Source organism: Bombina bombina, chromosome 4, assembly GCF_027579735.1.
Source record: "Bombina bombina isolate aBomBom1 chromosome 4, aBomBom1.pri, whole genome shotgun sequence".
Classification (NCBI taxonomy): Eukaryota; Metazoa; Chordata; class Amphibia; order Anura; family Bombinatoridae; genus Bombina; species Bombina bombina.
Window position 1 is genome coordinate 1,225,836,348 of NC_069502.1, and position 20,723 is coordinate 1,225,857,070.

General features: G+C 49.8%; 1 protein-coding gene across 1 annotated transcript in view; it reads left to right on the forward strand.

Moving 5' to 3' along the window:
* Positions 1 to 17,634, forward strand: part of YIPF3 (Yip1 domain family member 3) — a 56,171-nt gene extending 38,537 nt beyond the window's left edge. Inside the window, exons 8-9 of the mRNA XM_053712758.1 lie at positions 15,846 to 15,969; positions 16,975 to 17,634. Coding sequence (XP_053568733.1) covers positions 15,846 to 15,969; positions 16,975 to 17,102 — 252 coding nt within the window. The 3' untranslated portion in view covers positions 17,103 to 17,634. The remainder of the gene's footprint in view (positions 1 to 15,845; positions 15,970 to 16,974) is intronic.
* The last annotated feature ends 3,089 nt before the right edge of the window (positions 17,635 to 20,723 follow it).

Here is a 20,723-nt window from a genome sequence, read left to right on the forward strand (position 1 = left end):
TCCAGACCCTGGTCCGTCTCTCTCCCAAACTGTGGGTCCTCTGTTCTTTTTGTAAAAAGCAATCCAGGGCCGCCAAAGCCCTCTGTGAGGGAGCCATCCTCCAGCCATGGCTGCGCTTGCATAGCGAGCCATTGGAGGGCCGATAACCGTCCTCCACCCACATCTCTTGCTGGACCAGTCTATGTAGAACCGATAGCCATTCCTTCTTTGGCTGTTTTCCCAGCAAAGGCACTCTCACAGTCAGCCGAACCCGGAACCTCGTGTCATTCCTGGGGAGGACCTTTCCATTGTCCCGCTCCTGTTGAAGAGCCTCCCACCAGAGGTCCCGGTGGATCAGGTCCCTCTGTTCCAGCGTGTCATGTTGGTAAATAGGACCGTCCAGCTGGGCCAGCGCCTCCTGTACTCTCCTTAGAAATTCGACTTCCATAGTTACTGTGGCCCTTCTCCTCTCTCATGTGGAAGAAGCAGATCCCACTGCTGCCACCAATGTGACGGATTGCCCGACTACCGCGACTGGGTAGCTCCGCCAAACGGGTCCTGCTTCCTCCCTGTCGACTGCAGCTATATAGCTGGCAAGTGACCGGTTTCGGGGTGATCACAGTGAGGCACTTCCATTTTAAAGCTCTCGGTCCCCAGATGTCACAGTCCAAAGGTCAGCGGGATTTGTCACTGGGGACCAGAGATACAGCCCGTTGAAGTTATGGGGGTAGGGGTGTAAAAAAAAACTGGTTCCCAAAGGAGCTCCCCTCCGGTAATTCTTGTCCTCCCTAGGGGCTACTAATCCCCAAAAGAGCAGAACTCTGAGGCACATGGTTGCTGGAGCGACCAGGGGTAAAGTTAGCCGGTGTCCTGCTGTTCTGTGGCCAACTGGGAGTTCCAGGAGCCCGGCCAGCCTGAGAGGGGTTAGGTGGGTGTCCATTGTGAGGCGGCCGACCGGGAGTTCCAGGAGCCCTTCCAGCCTAGGAGGGTTTTCCTGGTTATACATCCGCTCTTCTCTTAACAAGTTTAGAACACAAAACAAGCAAACAAAAGCTTCCAGAGATTGTGGTTGCCCAACACCACTGAGAAACAACAGGGGTGAGGTTGTACGGGGTTAGGGGTTTAACCCTTGCAACCCGGTATCTGTGACAACCTGTTTGTCTTGCTGTACACCCTCATGACCTGTTTGTCTTGCTGTACACCCTCGTGACCTGTTTGTCTTGCCGTACACCCTCATGACCTGTTTGTCTTGCTGTACACCCTCAGATGACCTGTTTGTCTTGCCGTACACCCTCAGATGACCTGTTTGTCTTGTTGTACACCCTCATGACCTGTTTGTCTTGTTGTACACCCTCATGACCTGTTTGTCTTGCTGTACACCCTCATGACCTGTTTGTCTTGCCGTACACCCTCATGACCTGTTTGTCTTGCCGTACACCCTCATGACCTGTTTGTCTTGCTGTACACCCTCGTGACCTGTTTGTCTTGCCGTACACCCTCATGACCTGTTTGTCTTGCTGTACACCCTCAGATGACCTGTTTGTCTTGCTGTACACCCTCAGATGACCTGTTTGTCTTGTTGTACACCCTCATGACCTGTTTGTCTTGTTGTACACCCTCATGACCTGTTTGTCTTGTTGTACACCCTCATGACCTGTTTGTCTTGCCGTACACCCTCATGACCTGTTTGTCTTGCCGTACACCCTCATGACCTGTTTGTCTTGCTGTACACCCTCAGGTTAACTGTTTTTCTTGCCGTACAACCTCATGACCTATTTGTCTTGCTGTACACCCTCATGACCTATTTGTCTTGCCGTACACCCTCATGACCTGTTTGTCTTGCCGTACACCCTCATGACCTGTTTGTCTTGCCGTACACCCTCATGACCTGTTTGTCTTGCCGTACACCCTCAGGTTACCTGTTTGTCTTGCCGTACACCCTTAGGTTACCTGTTTGTCTTGCCGTACACCCTCATGACCTGTTTGTCTTGCCGTACACCCTCATGACCTGTTTGTCTTGCCGTACACCCTCATGATCTGTTTGTCTTGCCGTACACGCTCATGATCTGTTTGTCTTGCCGTACACCCTCATGACCTGTTTGTCTTGCCGTACACCCTCATGACCTGTTTGTCTTGCTGTACACCCTCATGACCTGTTTGTCTTGCTGTACACCCTCATGACCTGTTTGTCTTGCCGTACACCCTCATGACCTGTTTGTCTTGTTGTACACCCTCATGACCTGTTTGTCTTGCTGTACACCCTCATGACCTGTTTGTCTTGCCGTACACCCTCATGACCTGTTTGTCTTGCTGTACACCCTCATGACCTGTTTGTCTTGTTGTACACCCTCATGACCTGTTTGTCTTGCTGTACACCCTCAGGTTACCTGTTTGTCTTGCTGTACACCCTCAGGTTACCTGTTTGTCTTGCCGTACACCCTCAGGTTACCTGTTTGTCTTGCCGTACACCCTCATGACCTGTTTGTCTTGCCGTACACCCTCATGACCTGTTTGTCTTGCTGTACACTGTCTTGCCGTACACCCTCATGATCTGTTTGTCTTGCCGTACACCCTCATGACCTTTTTGTCTTGCTGTACACCCTCAGGTTACCTGTTTGTCTTGCTGTACACCCTCAGGTTACCTGTTTGTCTTGCCGTACACCCTCATGACCTGTTTGTCTTGCCGTACACCTTCATGACCTGTTTGTCTTGCTGTACACCCTCAGGTTAACTGTTTGTCTTGCCGTACACCCTCATGACCTTTTTGTCTTGCCGTACACCCTCATGACCTTTTTGTCTTGCCGTACACCCTCATGACCTTTTTGTCTTGCCGTACACCCTAATGACCTGTTTGTCTTGCCGTATACCCTCATGACCTGTTTTTCTTGCCGTACACCCTAATGACCTGTTTGTCTTGCTGTACACTGTCTTGCCGTACACCCTCAGGACCTGTTTGTCTTGCTGTACACCCTCAGGTTACCTGTTTGTCTTGCTGTACACCCTCAGGTTACCTGTTTGTCTTGCTGTACACCCTCATGTTACCTGTTTGTCTTGCTGTACACCCTCAGGTTACCTGTTTGTCTTGCCGTACACCCTCAGGTTACCTGTTTGTCTTGCCGTACACCCTCATGACCTGTTTGTCTTGCCGTACACCCTCATGACCTGTTTGTCTTGCTGTACACTGTCTTGCCGTACACCCTTGTGACCTGTTTGTCTTGTTGTACACCCTCATGACCTGTGTGACGGATACCCCAGCTACCCTGACTGGGTAGCTCCGCCAAACGGGTCCTGCTTCCTCCCTGCCGACTGCAGCTATGTAGCTGGCAAGTGACCACAGCCTGTAGCCACCCCTGATGCCCGACAGCACCAGTACTCAGGTTCCCATCCTGTGGCAGACTCCAACTACCCAGACTAGGTAGCTCTGCCAGAGGGTCCTTCCTCTGCCTGCAACAGCCTGCTATGTAGCCCAGGAAAGTCATTTTAGCAGGAGCCCACCCAAATAACTAGACATACTAGCATTCAGGTAAAACAGGAACTCATTTTATTGAAAACACATACTCCTTTAATACACAAAGCTCATCTTGATAAGATACTGGACAATCCCACAATTTTCCCGACATTCCCGCCCCTCCAGACATACCGGCCCCTCCATAGCAGCCACCGTCCCACAGAATCCCAGGACACAGGGCAGGGTGGTGGTTTCGGGGTGATCCCGGGGGAGCGGTTCCCAAAGGAGCTCCCCTCCCGTAAATCCCCCACCTCTTGTCCCCCCTAGGGGCTACTAATCACCAAATGAGCGGAGCTCTGAGGCACATGGTTGCTGGAGTGACCATGGGTAAAGTTAGCGGGTGTCCTGCTGTTCTGTGTCCGACTGGGAGTTCTAGGAGCCCGGCCACCCTGAGAGAGGTTAGGCGGATGTCCGTTGTGAGGCGGCCGACCGGGAGTTCCAGGAGCCCGGCCAGCCTAGGAGGGTTTTCCCGGTCATACATCAGCTCTTCTCTTAAGTTTAGAAGACAAAACAAGCAAACAAAAGCTTCCAGAGATTGTGGTTGCTCTGAGGAGCCAAAAACCACTGAGAAACAACAGGGATGAAAGGTTGTAGGGGGTTAGGGGTTTAACCCTTGCAGCATGGTATCTGTGACAACTCCCCCCTTCCAGTTCGGCAGACCAGCTAGATCCTTAACGGGTTGGCCTGGGGCTGTCCGACGGTGGCCCTCCACTTCTCGAATGATGGAGAAGGTTGTCCCATCTCCCCTGCGCTTGAGGCACCCTGGGGGTTTCTGCTGGCATTTATCCCCTGGGCGCAGGGATAGTCACACAATGCAAAGTACCAAACAAGTTTGCCAAGGCCGGCTCCCAAACCAGTGTCATTAAGTTCCATGGCCATACTGCCTCCCTCTGTGACCGGCTGACTCACCCACAAACAAAGCCAGTGCTGGTTTCCCAGCTATATTCCCCCCCCCCCCAGACCGGAGGGTGAGGTTGCTCCTTTCGGGGGTGGGGGGTGCAGGCAAAGCTTGGGTGCCCAAACATGTGGCACCAACTGCATAAGCTTTTATCCTCCTTGCCCAAAGCAACGCCTGCCCCCGGTGAGAAATCCTCCTGGGCGCAAAAAGGGTAGAGATCATGCCCAGCTACTGGGGAGAGAGACGGTCTGTCTCTCCTCCTGGGAAAGGGATCTGCTGCTGGGGAGGGAGGCCAACTACCTCCGCTTCCTGAGAAACTTTGCTGCCTTTGGGGAGGGAGACCTGCTGTCTCTGCTCTCTGTATGGGGTTCTGCCACTGGGGAGAGAGACCAACTGTCTCCTCTCCCAGAAAGGGATTCTGCCGCTGGGGAGAGATATCGATACCCGTCTCTCCCTGTAAGGGGTTCTGTGTAAGGGGAGGGAGGACTACTACCTCTGCTCCCGGGGAGAGAGACAGACTGTCTCCTTTCTCAGGATGGGGTTCTGTGTAAGGGGAGGGAGGACGATTACCTCCGGTCCCAGGGGATGGCTCTGCTGCTTGTGAGAGAGACAGACTGTCTCCTCTCCCTGCTCCTGGCTCTGCCGCTGGGGGAGAGAGACAGACTGTCTCCTCTCCCAGAAAGGGACTCTGCCGCTGGGGAGAGATATCGATACCTGTCTCTCCCTGCAAGGGGTTCTGTGTAAGGGGAGGGAGGACGACTATCTCCGCTCCCGGTGGATGGATCTGCCACTGGGGAGAGAGACCGACTGTCTCCTCTTCCTGCTCCTGGCTGTGCCGCTGGGGAGAGAGACCAACTCTCTCCTCTCCTTCCTCTCCTGGGAAAGGGTTATGCTGCTGGGGAGTTATCGACATCCGTCTCTCCCTGCAAGGGGTTCTGTGTAAGGGGAGAGGGAGGACGACTACCTCCTCTCCCTGGTTTACCAGAGCTGCTGCAGGGACTGAGCAGAGGCCGCGGCTCTCTGCCCTGTTGCCAGCGCTTCTGCTAGGGTGCCCCCCTGGTCTAAGACCATAAGCTCGGAGCCAGACTGCTGATCGGGATTCAGCAGCCCTGGTTCCCTTTTTCTTTGTTGCCACTCCTCCACGGTCAAGCTCTATGAATCCCAGAGGGCTGTACCCCAGATCTGTATACCCTTGGCACGCTGCTTAACGAGATCTAGCAGCCTCTTGTATTCCTTGACTAGTGCCTCTTCCTGGTCAATTATAAAATCCAGATCGTCTAGTAGCCAGGATTCCTCCAAGAGATCCAGCAGTTCCTCTTGGAGCCCAGAGAGATCCTCCAGACCCTGGTCCGTCTCTCTCCCAAACTGTGGGTCCTCTGTTCTTTTTGTAAAAAGCAATCCAGGGCCGCCAAAGCCCTCTGTGAGGGAGCCATCCTCCAGCCATGGCTGCGCTTGCATAGCGAGCCATTGGAGGGCCGATAACCGTCCTCCACCCACATCTCTTGCTGGACCAGTCTATGTAGAACCGATAGCCATTCCTTCTTTGGCTGTTTTCCCAGCAAAGGCACTCTCACAGTCTGCCGAACCCGGAACCTCGTGTCATTCCTGGGGAGGACCTTTCCATTGTCCCGCTCCTGTTGAAGAGCCTCCCACCAGAGGTCCCGGTGGATCAGGTCCCTCTGTTCCAGCGCGTCATGTTGGTAAATAGGACCGTCCAGCTGGGCCAGCGCCTCCTGTACTCTCCTTAGAAATTCGACTTCCATAGTTACTGTGGCCCTTCTCCTCTCTCATGTGGAAGAAGCAGATCCCACTGCTGCCACCAATGTGACGGATTCCCCGACTACCGCGACTGGGTAGCTCCGCCAAACGGGTCCTGCTTCCTCCCTGTCGACTGCAGCTATATAGCTGGCAAGTGACCGGTTTCGGGGTGATCACAGTGAGGCACTTCCATTTTAAAGCTCTCGGTCCCCAGATGTCACAGTCCAAAGGTCAGCGGGATTTGTCACTGGGGACCAGAGATACAGCCCGTTGAAGTTATGGGGGTAGGGGTGTCAAAAAAACCTGGTTCCCAAAGGAGCTCCCCTCCGGTAATTCTTGTCCTCCCTAGGGGCTACTAATCCCCAAAAGAGCAGAACTCTGAGGCACATGGTTGCTGGAGCGACCAGGGGTAAAGTTAGCCGGTGTCCTGCTGTTCTGTGGCCAACTGGGAGTTCCAGGAGCCCGGCCAGCCTGAGAGGGGTTAGGTGGGTGTCCATTGTGAGGCGGCCGACCGGGAGTTCCAGGAGCCCTTCCAGCCTAGGAGGGTTTTCCTGGTTATACATCCGCTCTTCTCTTAACAAGTTTAGAACACAAAACAAGCAAACAAAAGCTTCCAGAGATTGTGGTTGCCCAACACCACTGAGAAACAACAGGGGTGAGGTTGTACGGGGTTAGGGGTTTAACCCTTGCAACCCGGTATCTGTGACAACCTGTTTGTCTTGCTGTACACCCTCATGACCTGTTTGTCTTGCTGTACACCCTTGTGACCTGTTTGTCTTGCCGTACACCCTCATGACCTGTTTGTCTTGCTGTACACCCTCGTGACCTGTTTGTCTTGCCGTACACCCTCAGATGACCTGTTTGTCTTGTTGTACACCCTCATGACCTGTTTGTCTTGCTGTACACCCTCATGACCTGTTTGTCTTGCTGTACACCCTCAGATGACCTGTTTGTCTTGCTGTACACCCTCAGATGACCTGTTTGTCTTGTTGTACACCCTCATGACCTGTTTGTCTTGTTGTACACCCTCATGACCTGTTTGTCTTGTTGTACACCCTCATGACCTGTTTGTCTTGCCGTACACCCTCATGACCTGTTTGTCTTGCCGTACACCCTCAGGTTAACTGTTTTTCTTGCCGTACAACCTCATGACCTATTTGTCTTGCTGTACACCCTCATGACCTATTTGTATTGCCGTACACCCTCATGACCTGTTTGTCTTGCCGTACACCCTCATGACCTGTTTGTCTTGCCGTACACCCTCAGGTTACCTGTTTGTCTTGCTGTACACCCTCATGACCTGTTTGTCTTGCTGTACACCCTCATGACCTGTTTGTCTTGCTGTACACCCTCATGACCTGTTTGTCTTGCTGTACACCCTCATGACCTGTTTGTCTTGCTGTACACCCTCATGACCTGTTTGTCTTGCTGTACACCCTCATTACCTGTTTGTCTTGCTGTACACCCTCATGACCTGTTTGTCTTGCTGTACACCCTCATGACCTGTTTGTCTTGCTGTACACCCTCATGACCTGTTTGTCTTGCTGTACACCCTCATGACCTGTTTGTCTTGCCGTACACCCTCATGACCTGTTTGTCTTGCCGTACACCCTCAGATTACCTGTTTGTCTTGCCGTACACCCTCATGACCTGTTTGTCTTGCCGTACACCCTCATGACCTGTTTGTCTTGCCGTACACCCTCATGACCTGTTTGTCTTGCCGTACACCCTCAGATTACCTGTTTGTCTTGCCGTACACCCTCATGACCTGTTTGTCTTGCCGTACACCCTCATGACCTGTTTGTCTTGCCGTACACCCTCATGACCTGTTTGTCTTGCCGTACACCCTCAGGTTACCTGTTTGTCTTGCCGTACACCCTCAGGTTACCTGTTTGTCTTGCCGTACACCCTTAGGTTACCTGTTTGTCTTGCCGTACACCCTCATGACCTGTTTGTCTTGCCGTACACCCTCATGACCTGTTTGTCTTGCCATACACCCTCATGACCTGTTTGTCTTGCCGTACACCCTCAGGTTACCTGTTTGTCTTGCCGTACACGCTCATGACATGTTTGTCTTGCTGCACACTGTCTTGCTGTGCACCCTCATGACCTGTTTGTCTTGCCGTACACCCTCATGACCTGTTTGTCTTGCTGTACACCCTCAGGTTACCTGTTTGTCTTGCCGTACACCCTCAGGTTACCTGTTTGTCTTGCCGTACACCCTCGTTACCTGTTTGTCTTGCCGTACACCCTCATGACCTGTTTGTCTTGCCGTACACCCTCATGACCTGTTTGTCTTGCTGTACACTGTCTTGCCGTACACCCTCATGACCTGTTTGTCTTGCCGTACACCCTCATGACCTTTTTGTCTTGCTGTACACCCTCAGGTTACCTGTTTGTCTTGCTGTACACCCTCAGGTTACCTGTTTGTCTTGCCGTACACCCTCATGACCTGTTTGTCTTGCCGTACACCTTCATGACCTGTTTGTCTTGCTGTACACCCTCAGGTTAACTGTTTGTCTTGCCGTACACCCTCATGACCTTTTTGTCTTGCCGTACACCCTCATGACCTTTTTGTCTTGCCGTACACCCTCATGACCTTTTTGTCTTGCCGTACACCCTCATGACCTTTTTGTCTTGCCGTACACCCTCATGACCTGTTTGTCTTGCCGTATACCCTCATGACCTGTTTTTCTTGCCGTACACCCTAATGACCTGTTTGTCTTGCTGTACACTGTCTTGCCGTACACCCTCATTACCTGTTTGTCTTGCTGTACACCCTCAGGTTACCTGTTTGTCTTGCTGTACACCCTCAGGTTACCTGTTTGTCTTGCTGTACACCCTCAGGTTACCTGTTTGTCTTGCCGTACACCCTCATGACCTGTTTGTCTTGCCGTACACCCTCATGACCTGTTTGTCTTGCCGTACACCCTCATGACCTGTTTGTCTTGCCGTACACCCTCATGACCTGTTTGTCTTGCCGTACACCCTCATGTTACCTGTTTGTCTTGCTGTACACCCTCAGGTTACCTGTTTGTCTTGCCGTACACCCTAATGACCTGTTTGTCTTGCTGTACACTGTCTTGCCGTACACCCTCATTACCTGTTTGTCTTGCTGTACACCCTCAGGTTACCTGTTTGTCTTGCTGTACACCCTCAGGTTACCTGTTTGTCTTGCTGTACACCCTCAGGTTACCTGTTTGTCTTGCCGTACACCCTCATGACCTGTTTGTCTTGCCGTACACCCTCATGACCTGTTTGTCTTGCCGTACACCCTCATGACCTGTTTGTCTTGCCGTACACCCTCATGACCTGTTTGTCTTGCCGTACACCCTCATGTTACCTGTTTGTCTTGCTGTACACCCTCAGGTTACCTGTTTGTCTTGCCGTACACCCTCATGACCTGTTTGTCTTGCCGTACACCCTCATGACCTGTTTGTCTTGCTGTACACTGTCTTGCCGTACACCCTTGTGACCTGTTTGTCTTGTTGTACACCCTCATGACCTGTGTGACGGATACCCCAGCTACCCTGACTGGGTAGCTCCGCCAAACGGGTCCTGCTTCCTCCCTGCCGACTGCAGCTATGTAGCTGGCAAGTGACCACAGCCTGTAGCCACCCCTGATGCCCGACAGCACCAGTACTCAGGTTCCCATCCTGTGGCAGACTCCAACTACCCAGACTAGGTAGCTCTGCCAGAGGGTCCTTCCTCTGCCTGCAACAGCCTGCTATGTAGCCCAGGAAAGTCATTTTAGCAGGAGCCCACCCAAATAACTAGACATACTAGCATTCAGGTAAAACAGGAACTCATTTTATTGAAAACACATACTCCTTTAATACACAAAGCTCATCTTGATAAGATACTGGACAATCCCACAATTTTCCCGACATTCCCGCCCCTCCAGACATACCGGCCCCTCCATAGCAGCCACCGTCCCACAGAATCCCAGGACACAGGGCAGGGTGGTGGTTTCGGGGTGATCCCGGGGGAGCGGTTCCCAAAGGAGCTCCCCTCCCGTAAATCCCCCACCTCTTGTCCCCCCTAGGGGCTACTAATCACCAAATGAGCGGAGCTCTGAGGCACATGGTTGCTGGAGTGACCATGGGTAAAGTTAGCGGGTGTCCTGCTCTGTGTCCGACTGGGAGTTCTAGGAGCCCGGCCACCCTGAGAGAGGTTAGGCGGATGTCCGTTGTGAGGCGGCCGACCGGGAGTTCCAGGAGCCCGGCCAGCCTAGGAGGGTTTTCCCGGTCATACATCAGCTCTTCTCTTAAGTTTAGAAGACAAAACAAGCAAACAAAAGCTTCCAGAGATTGTGGTTGCTCTGAGGAGCCAAAAACCACTGAGAAACAACAGGGATGAAAGGTTGTAGGGGGTTAGGGGTTTAACCCTTGCAGCACGGTATCTGTGACAACTCCCCCCTTCCAGTTCGGCAGACCAGCTAGATCCTTAACGGGTTGGCCTGGGGCTGTCCGACGGTGGCCCTCCACTTCTCGAATGATGGAGAAGGTTGTCCCATCTCCCCTGCGCTTGAGGCACCCTGGGGGTTTCTGCTGGCATTTATCCCCTGGGCGCAGGGATAGTCACACAATGCAAAGTACCAAACAAGTTTGCCAAGGCCGGCTCCCAAACAGTTGCTCCAGTGTCATTAAGTTCCATGGCCATACTGCCTCCCTCTGTGACACTCTGAGTACCGGCTGACTCACCCACAAACAAAGCCAGTGCTGGTTTCCCAGCTATATTCCCCCCCCCCCCCCCCCCAGACCGGAGGGTGAGGTTGCTCCTTTCGGGGGTGGGGGGTGCAGGCAAAGCTTGGGTGCCCAAACATGTGGCACCAACTGCATAAGCTTTTATCCTCCTTGCCCAAAGCAACGCCTGCCCCCGGTGAGAAATCCTCCTGGGCGCAAAAAGGGTAGAGATCATGCCCAGCTACTGGGGAGAGAGACGGTCTGTCTCTCCTCCTGGGAAAGGGATCTGCTGCTGGGGAGGGAGGCCAACTACCTCCGCTTCCTGAGAAACTGTGCTGCCTTTGGGGAGGGAGACCTGCTGTCTCTGCTCTCTGTATGGGGTTCTGCCGCTGGGGAGAGAGACCAACTGTCTCCTCTCCCAGAAAGGGATTCTGCCGCTGGGGAGAGATATCGATACCCGTCTCTCCCTGTAAGAGGTTCTGTGTAAGGGGAGGGAGGACTACTACCTCTGCTCCCGGGGAGAGAGACAGACTGTCTCCTTTCTCAGGATGGGGTTCTGTGTAAGGGGAGGGAGGACGATTACCTCCGGTCCCAGGGGATGGCTCTGCTGCTTGTGAGAGAGACAGACTGTCTCCTCTCCCTGCTCCTGGCTCTGCCGCTGGGGGAGAGAGACAGACTGTCTCCTCTCCCAGAAAGGGACTCTGCCGCTGGGGAGAGATATCGATACCTGTCTCTCCCTGCAAGGGGTTCTGTGTAAGGGGAGGGAGGACGACTATCTCCGCTCCCGGTGGATGGATCTGCCACTGGGGAGAGAGACCGACTGTCTCCTCTTCCTGCTCCTGGCTGTGCCGCTGGGGAGAGAGACCAACTCTCTCCTCTCCTTCCTCTCCTGGGAAAGGGTTATGCTGCTGGGGAGTTATCGACATCCGTCTCTCCCTGCAAGGGGTTCTGTGTAAGGGGAGAGGGAGGACGACTACCTCCTCTCCCTGGTTTACCAGAGCTGCTGCAGGGACTGAGCAGAGGCCGCGGCTCTCTGCCCTGTTGCCAGCGCTTCTGCTAGGGTGCCCCCCTGGTCCAAGACCATAAGCTCGGAGCCAGACTGCTGATCGGGATTCAGCAGCCCTGGTTCCCTTTTTCTTTGTTGCCACTCCTCCACGGTCAAGCTCTATGAATCCCAGAGGGCTGTACCCCAGATCTGTATACCCTTGGCACGCTGCTTAACGAGATCTAGCAGCCTCTTGTATTCCTTGACTAGTGCCTCTTCCTGGTCAATTATAAAATCCAGATCGTCTAGTAGCCAGGATTCCTCCAAGAGATCCAGCAGTTCCTCTTGGAGCCCAGAGAGATCCTCCAGACCCTGGTCCATCTCTCTCCCAAACTGTGGGTCCTCTGTTCTTTTTGTAAAAAGCAATCCAGGGCCGCCAAAGCCCTCTGTGAGGGAGCCATCCTCCAGCCATGGCTGCGCTTGCATAGCGAGCCATTGGAGGGCCGATAACCGTCCTCCACCCACATCTCTTGCTGGACCAGTCTATGTAGAACCGATAGCCATTCCTTCTTTGGCTGTTTTCCCAGCAAAGGCACTCTCACAGTCTGCCGAACCCGGAACCTCGTGTCATTCCTGGGGAGGACCTTTCCATTGTCCCGCTCCTGTTGAAGAGCCTCCCACCAGAGGTCCCGGTGGATCAGGTCCCTCTGTTCCAGCGCGTCATGTTGGTAAATAGGACCGTCCAGCTGGGCCAGCGCCTCCTGTACTCTCCTTAGAAATTCGACTTCCATAGTTACTGTGGCCCTTCTCCTCTCTCATGTGGAAGAAGCAGATCCCACTGCTGCCACCAATGTGACGGATTCCCCGACTACCGCGACTGGGTAGCTCCGCCAAACGGGTCCTGCTTCCTCCCTGTCGACTGCAGCTATATAGCTGGCAAGTGACCGGTTTCGGGGTGATCACAGTGAGGCACTTCCATTTTAAAGCTCTCGGTCCCCAGATGTCACAGTCCAAAGGTCAGCGGGATTTGTCACTGGGGACCAGAGATACAGCCCGTTGAAGTTATGGGGGTAGGGGTGTCAAAAAAACCTGGTTCCCAAAGGAGCTCCCCTCCGGTAATTCTTGTCCTCCCTAGGGGCTACTAATCCCCAAAAGAGCAGAACTCTGAGGCACATGGTTGCTGGAGCGACCAGGGGTAAAGTTAGCCGGTGTCCTGCTGTTCTGTGGCCAACTGGGAGTTCCAGGAGCCCGGCCAGCCTGAGAGGGGTTAGGTGGGTGTCCATTGTGAGGCGGCCGACCGGGAGTTCCAGGAGCCCTTCCAGCCTAGGAGGGTTTTCCTGGTTATACATCCGCTCTTCTCTTAACAAGTTTAGAACACAAAACAAGCAAACAAAAGCTTCCAGAGATTGTGGTTGCCAAACACCACTGAGAAACAACAGGGGTGAGGTTGTACGGGGTTAGGGGTTTAACCCTTGCAACCCGGTATCTGTGACAACCTGTTTGTCTTGCTGTACACCCTCATGACCTGTTTGTCTTGCTGTACACCCTTGTGACCTGTTTGTCTTGCCGTACACCCTTGTGACCTGTTTGTCTTGCCGTACACCCTCCTGACCTGTTTGTCTTGCCGTACACCCTCAGATGACCTGTTTGTCTTGTTGTACACCCTCATGACCTGTTTGTCTTGTTGTACACCCTCATGACCTGTTTGTCTTGCTGTACACCCTCATGACCTGTTTGTCTTGCCGTACACCCTCAGGTTAACTGTTTTTCTTGCCGTACAACCTCATGACCTATTTGTCTTGCCGTACACCCTCATGACCTATTTGTCTTGCCGTACACCCTCATGACCTATTTGTCTTGCTGTACACCCTTATGACCTGTTTGTCTTGCTGTACACCTTCATGACCTGTTTGTCTTGCCGTACGCCCTCATGACTTATTTGTCTTGCCGTACACCCTCATGACCTGTTTGTCTTGCTGTACACCCTTATGACCTGTTTGTCTTGCTGTACACCCTTGGGTTACCTGTTTGTTTTGCTGTACATCCTCAGGTTACCTGTTTGTTTTGCTGTACACCCTTATGACCTGTTTGTCTTGCCGTACACCCTCATGACCTGTTTGTCTTGCCGTACACCCTCATGACCTGTTTGTCTTGCCGTACACCCTCATGAACTGTTTGTCTTGCCGTACACCCTCATGAACTGTTTGTCTTGCCGTACACCCTCATGACCTGTTTGTCTTGCCATACACCCTCATGACCTGTTTGTCTTGCCATACACCCTCAGGTTACCGGTTTGTCTTGCTGTACACCCTCAGGTTACCTGTTTGTCTTGCTGTACACCCTCAGGTTACCTGTTTGTCTTGCTGTACACCCTCAGGTTACCTGTTTGTCTTGCCGTACACCCTCAGGTTACCTTTTTGTCTTGCCGTACACCCTCAGGTTACCTGTTTGTCTTGCCGTACACCCTCATGACCCGTTTGCCTTGCTGTACACCCTCATGACCTGTTTGTCTTGCTGTACACCCTCAGGTTACCTGTTTGTTTTGCCGTACACCCTCAAGTTACCTGTTTGTCTTGCTGTACACCTTTATGACCTGTTTGTCTTGCCGTACACCTTCAGGTTACCTGTTTGTCTTGCCGTACACCTTCAGGTTATCTGTTTGTCTTGCCGTACACCCTCATGACCTGTTTGTCTTGCCGTACACCCTCATGACCTGTTTGTCTTGCTGTACACCCTCAGGTTACCTGTTTGTCTTGCCGTACACCCTCAGGTTACCTTTTTGTCTTGCCGTACACCCTCAGGTTACCTGTTTGTCTTGCCGTACACCCTCATGACCCATTTGCCTTGCTGTACACCCTCATGACCTGTTTGTCTTGCTGTACACCCTCAGGTTACCTGTTTGTTTTGCCGTACACCTTTATGACCTGTTTGTCTTGCCGTACACCTTCAGGTTACCTGTTTGTCTTGCCGTACACCCTTATGACCTGTTTGTCTTGCCGTACACCCTTATGACCTGTTTGTCTTGCCGTACACCCTCAGATTACCTGTTTGTCTTGCCGTACATTTTCAGGTTACCTGTTTGTCTTGCCATACACCTTCAGGTTACCTGTTTGTCTTGCCGTACACCTTCAGGTTACCTGCTTGTCTTGCCGTACACCCTTATGACCTGTTTGTTTTACCGTACACCCTCAGATTACCTGTTTGTCTTGCTGTATACCTTCAGGTTACCTGTTTGTCTTGCCATACACCCTCAGGTTACCTGTTTGTCTTGCTGTACACCCTCAGGTTACCTGTTTGTCTTGCCATACACCCTCAGGTTACCTGTAACATCAATGCTTTGTGTCCTTCATGACCTGTTTGTCTTGCCATACACCCTCATGACCTGTTTGTCTTGCTGTACACCCTTATGACCTGTTTGTCTTACCGTACACCCTCAGATTACCTGTTTGTCTTGCCGTACACCCTCAGGTTACCTGTTTGTCTTGCTGTACACCCTCATGATCTGTTTGTCTTGTCGTACACCCTCAGGTTACCTGTTTGTCTTGCTGTACACCCTCATGACCTGTTTGTCTTGTCGTACACCCTCAGGTTACCTGTTTGTTTTGCCGTACACCCTCAGGTTACCTGTTTGTCTTGACGTACACCCTCATGACCTGTTTGTCTTGCCGTACACCTTTAGGTTACCTGTTTGTCTTGCTGTACACCCTCAGGTTACCTGTAACATCAATGCTTTGTGTCCTTGTGTGCCATTGTGTTAGTGTGTTCCGTTGTTACATTGTGTTACAGTGTGGGCCTTTGTGTTACATTGTGTGATACAGTGTGTGGCGTTGTGTTAGTGTGTGTAGTTGTGTTAGTGTGTGCTGCTGTTACATTGTGTGTGTGTGTGTAGTTGTGTTAGTGTGTGCTGTTGTTACTTTGTTTGTGTGTAGTTGTGTTAGTGTGTGACGTTGTGTTACATTGTGTGTGTGGTTGCTACATTATGTGTGTTACAGTGTGTGCTTTTGTGTTATAGTGTGCTTTGTGTCATTGCAGGTGGCTGTGTTACTGTCACGCACGGTAGGACACACTCAGAGGCTCATCCTGTGTGGTGCTGTTACTGCGCTGCACATGCTGTTTCTGCTTTATCTGCACTTTGCTTATCACAAGGTGGTGGAAGGTAAGAACACATCCAGACCAGAATATATGTGACCTCTGGTTATGTGCGTGGTCTTAGCAGCTGTAGGACCATAGTTCTTCATATTCTCTGCCATTCAAATTGTCACCCACTGTCTGTCAACTGACTGTTCTCTTGTCTTTTACCACTTGCTACAACCTACTTGTTAGCTATTTTTCTACATTAACCATCAGTGTATCTTCCCTGTGAGACTCGCATGGAAGTTGCCAGATGGGCTAACAAATTAAGACTTTGTCAAACATATGAACAGAGATATCCGGTGTCCAACCCAAGGGTCAGTATCTGTTTCAACAAGCGGTAAATTCTCTAGTTGGTGTAGTTCAGATTATGCCACAGACAAATGTTTGATTTACTTACAAAGGTCAAATCAAGACAAAATAAAATAGTGGTGGGTTGCACTAGATTGGAAATCCCGCTTAAATGGTTACAGGATTTTCTGATCATCTGGACAGTGATTGGTTAGAATCTGCAACATGCACAACTTCTTGTAGAAAAACAGAGCAGCCCGGCATTGCTTCCGGCGCATGCACCTACCACTTGTGAGGCTGAATAAATCCCGGTATAATGGCATCATAACTTGCCTAATACTGGATGTGTGTTAAGTGTATAGATAGTGTTGGCTAAAGAGGCTGAGATTGCAGGGTCCTTACTCTCTCTCTCTCTCCTCTGCCCCAGTCTGTAATATAATTTTATCTTTCAGCCCAAGCCCTGTCCCCCACTTATTACCCATGTGTGCTTCAATTATTGCCTCCTCTGTCTCTCTTTTCTGACAGGCCCCAGCTCTTGTGTCTTTACAATTGTGTCCCCTTCTCAAATCTCCCTTTTATTGTCTCCTCTCTCTTTTCTCTTTTATTGTCTCATAATTTTCTTCTGATCTCTAAATCTCCACATCCATTCATCCTTTGCCAGTATTCTGACTTCTGACCAGCTCTACTGACTTCATGTCTGACTGCTTTTTATCCCTGGTTTCAATTCTCTCTCCTCTAGGTATCTTGGACACATTGGATGGACCAAATGTGCATCCTCCTTTCCAGCGAGTGGCACGTGATTTATCGCTTGGCACTAACTTGGTCATCAATACCACCCTCCGGGTCCTGTCTGTACAGTCTCACTGACCATGCCACTGATGTGCAACAACCCTGAGTTCCTGGTGGTCTTTGCTTACCCCTTGTTAGATAATGCTCACAATGCAGACTAAGTGGAAAGTTCATTTTATAGGCATTAGCAAGTGGTGAATCACCATCTTAAACAGCATAGTTAATTTACACATCAGTCCTAGAGAGGTCAACACTGTATTTTTTTGTCCCTCTGTCCAGGGAAGAGATTAAATACTTATGTTTCTTAAACTGTATATGAGACTTTTAAAAATATTCATTATTACTTTAGTGAGAATAAATTGGGAGCCAGTCCTAGCATTGTTTTGTCTGTGTGTATGGCTGCTACAGCTGTGTGGCTACAAGTAATGGGACACTCTGTGTCATCACAGGAAGCCCATCATCATGATATGGACTACAGACATAAGATCTTGCAAGGCCTGAAACAAAACTGCTATATATTCTGGTATCCAGCGGTGGCTCACAGGTCCTATGGTCACTTTTTTTTTTTTTTTTTTTTTTAACCTCCAAAATAAATTTTGGATTAAAGACACTAACTCTCTGTTCATTATTTGATGTTAGATCTTTTGGGATAGGAAGAAACTGTTTATAAGAGATCAGGTTTAAACCAACCTCTGATGGGACTGAACATACTCGGGGGGACGCACTGGAGCTAGCTCTGAGAGACTAATGGGGTTTTTTGATGCATTTAATTTGATTTTGTGGTTATATAATTTTTTACTTCAAACAGTTTATTCTAATTGAGTTAGGGACTCTTCTTGGTTGGAATGGCTTAGAAAACCATAAACCCCAAGCTGATTACAGTGTTTTGTATGCACAGAGTCAAACTGATTTATATAGGGGCCAAAATCCCTAGGTTTTAATATCCTTAGAAAGACGTGATACTTTTGTTCTTTCCTTATTTTAAAGTGGTATGCAGCTGTCACCATATAATGTGCTTGTACTACACAGTTGTCATAACGTATATGATATATATGTGCTATTTCTAACTAAGCATTCCCAAGATGTTCACTCAAAGCTAAAAACAAACATATTTATCCTTGATAGGAATATTTAAAACAGGGTGGATAAAATCAATGATTTAAAAAAAATGGAAAACATTTTTTTATTGAAATCGGATTTATTAGATTTAACTAGGATTTTATAAATAAAATGCTTTTTTTAACAAAAATCTTAAGATATATTTTTATTTAAGATACATTATAATCCAAAGGTTATTCATCCTGAAATATAGATTAGTTTTTAATTATGTAGCATGAGGCTGTAATGTATATTTATTTGGTAAATTTATCCCATTAACCCATAATCAGTGGAGGCTCCTCTATAGGAGCATATGAGCACGTGAACCCCTGACCCTGCTGAACAAAAAAAGTGTGAGAAATAAAATAACAAATTAAAATGTTAAACCTTTTTGGATGAATAAATAAAAAAATAAAATTTTAAACCTGTTTGGCTAACCAAATAAAAAAAAATCCTCCAGGCTCCACTGCAGTGTTGTCCGTTTTTACTTCTATCTATCGCACAGCACAGCACATGCGATAGATAGAAGTATAGGCAAAAGCCCTTTCCATTTTAAGCCTGCAGAGTCTGCAGCGCCGCCCACAACCCAGCCCATAGCCTTCCTAATCGCACAGCTTTCAGTGTGCGAGTGAGAGCCAGCTGTCACATGACACTCGCACACTAAGAGCTGTGTGTTTGGGGGGGAGGAGCATCGTGGGTTTCAGTTCAGAATAGATAGGAGGTGCCAAGCAGAGAAGCTGCTGTATCAGGCATCTGGTTGCAGAGACAATGAAGGGGAGATTAGAAAACATGCTCCAGTTTCATGGGTGGCCAGGGGAGCAGTGATTTAGTAAGTTAAGAATACAAATTAAACGCTTTCAGTTCACTTCTACTCTGCATTGTTAGATTTAGTATTTTAAAGGAATAGTTTTGTTTTTTCACAAAAGTGTGTGACATTTCCTTTAAGGATACTGTGTAGAATGCTACAGAAAACTACTGTATTGTTTATATCAATGGAAATTATCTCTTTTCAAACATGCCATGTGCTTAGAAGGGAGGACTATCTGTTTATTCACATTTTTTATTTATTTATTTATTTTACATGCCAGGCAAAACGGTGCATTTAACATAAAACATGCATCAAACGGGGGGGCGGAGCTTAGCTGTTCAGTAGAATGGCTGTGTCTTGCTAGAGCTCCCGAGCTGAAAGTTGGCCCAAAGACTCTATATGCTATAACCTAGGCTTACGATAACCTCCCAACCTATCCCATGAACCGGGGAAGCCATAACATGCAGCAGAGGCAATTTGTAGTAAAAAACGGAGGCGTTTGAACAGCAGTATTTTAACGACGTATTCGACTGGGCCGCAGTCCTCTCTGTAGTTGGGACTGAAGTGCGCCATCGGATTGGAGCAACCCCACCCCACAAGGTAAGGACATTAAAGAAGGTTAGCACTATATACAGACACTGGTGACTATAACCGGAGACATCTAGTACAGACCCGGTATTATAGTAAACCTGAACACAAAGCGGCCCTGATATCTACATCTACCTGGGGGCACGGTAGGTTGCTATTGATACGGTATAACTGTGAAGCACCTGCACCTACCCAGGGGACATTGTACTGACTAAAATCAGCCCTATCTACACTACGGGACTCAAACAAGTAGAGCTGAGCGCACCATAGTGGATCCAGGAGCGGTAACACTTACAACGGTATAGCCTTGCTCGGGGCACTTTAACCCCTGAGACACCAACTTTCTGGGCCTGTCCTGGCGAGAACACCTTACATATCCTAGGGGTGCTTGCTCACTAAATTCAGGAGAGGTAGCTTGATGCTGATATCTCACTGAGGCTTATCTGATATCCTGAAGGAGCTCAGCATACAGATCGGGTCACTGAGGGAGACTAGCACACATGGCGCAGAAAAAACTTGACGCTGCTGAAAAGGGAACCAAAACAAGAAACATGGTTCATTATTTTAAAAGTGCAGACAGATTTACAGCAGATGACGGCACTTTGACAAGTGAACCCAAATCTGAAGACCCTGGTCATACCTCCACACTGACTCAAACGCCATTGTGTTACGTAACCAAAGAGGACTTGAAAAACCTTTCATCTAAAGATGACATTTAGGGCATTACAACCGAAATTAAGAACCTGTTCAGGGAACTACGTAAGGAAGTCACTGACCTCTCCCAGAGAGTCACTACTATAGAACACACACAGGGTTCCCTATAGGAAAAGGTCAAAGAAACCTCATCGCAGACGCAATATACTACAAACATGGTGCAGGGCTTGATGGAACACATAGAAGATTTGGATAACCACAGTCGGCAGAATAACCTTCGGGGAATCCCTGAATACATTAACCCCATTGCTCTACTGGGGTATCTTCAGGATCTATTCTGTGTGATCAAAGGTACCCCTATGGCGCCCGACATCGCAGTAGAGAGAGCGCATAGAGCACTGCGCCCCAAACCATCCCCTAAAGCACCACCAAGAGACGTTATTCTCCGGATACTAAATTATAAAGATCAAGAGGAGGTATTACAACACAGCAGGAACAAGCATCCCCTCACACATACCGGTGTCAACCTTCAGGTGTTCTCTGACATAAGT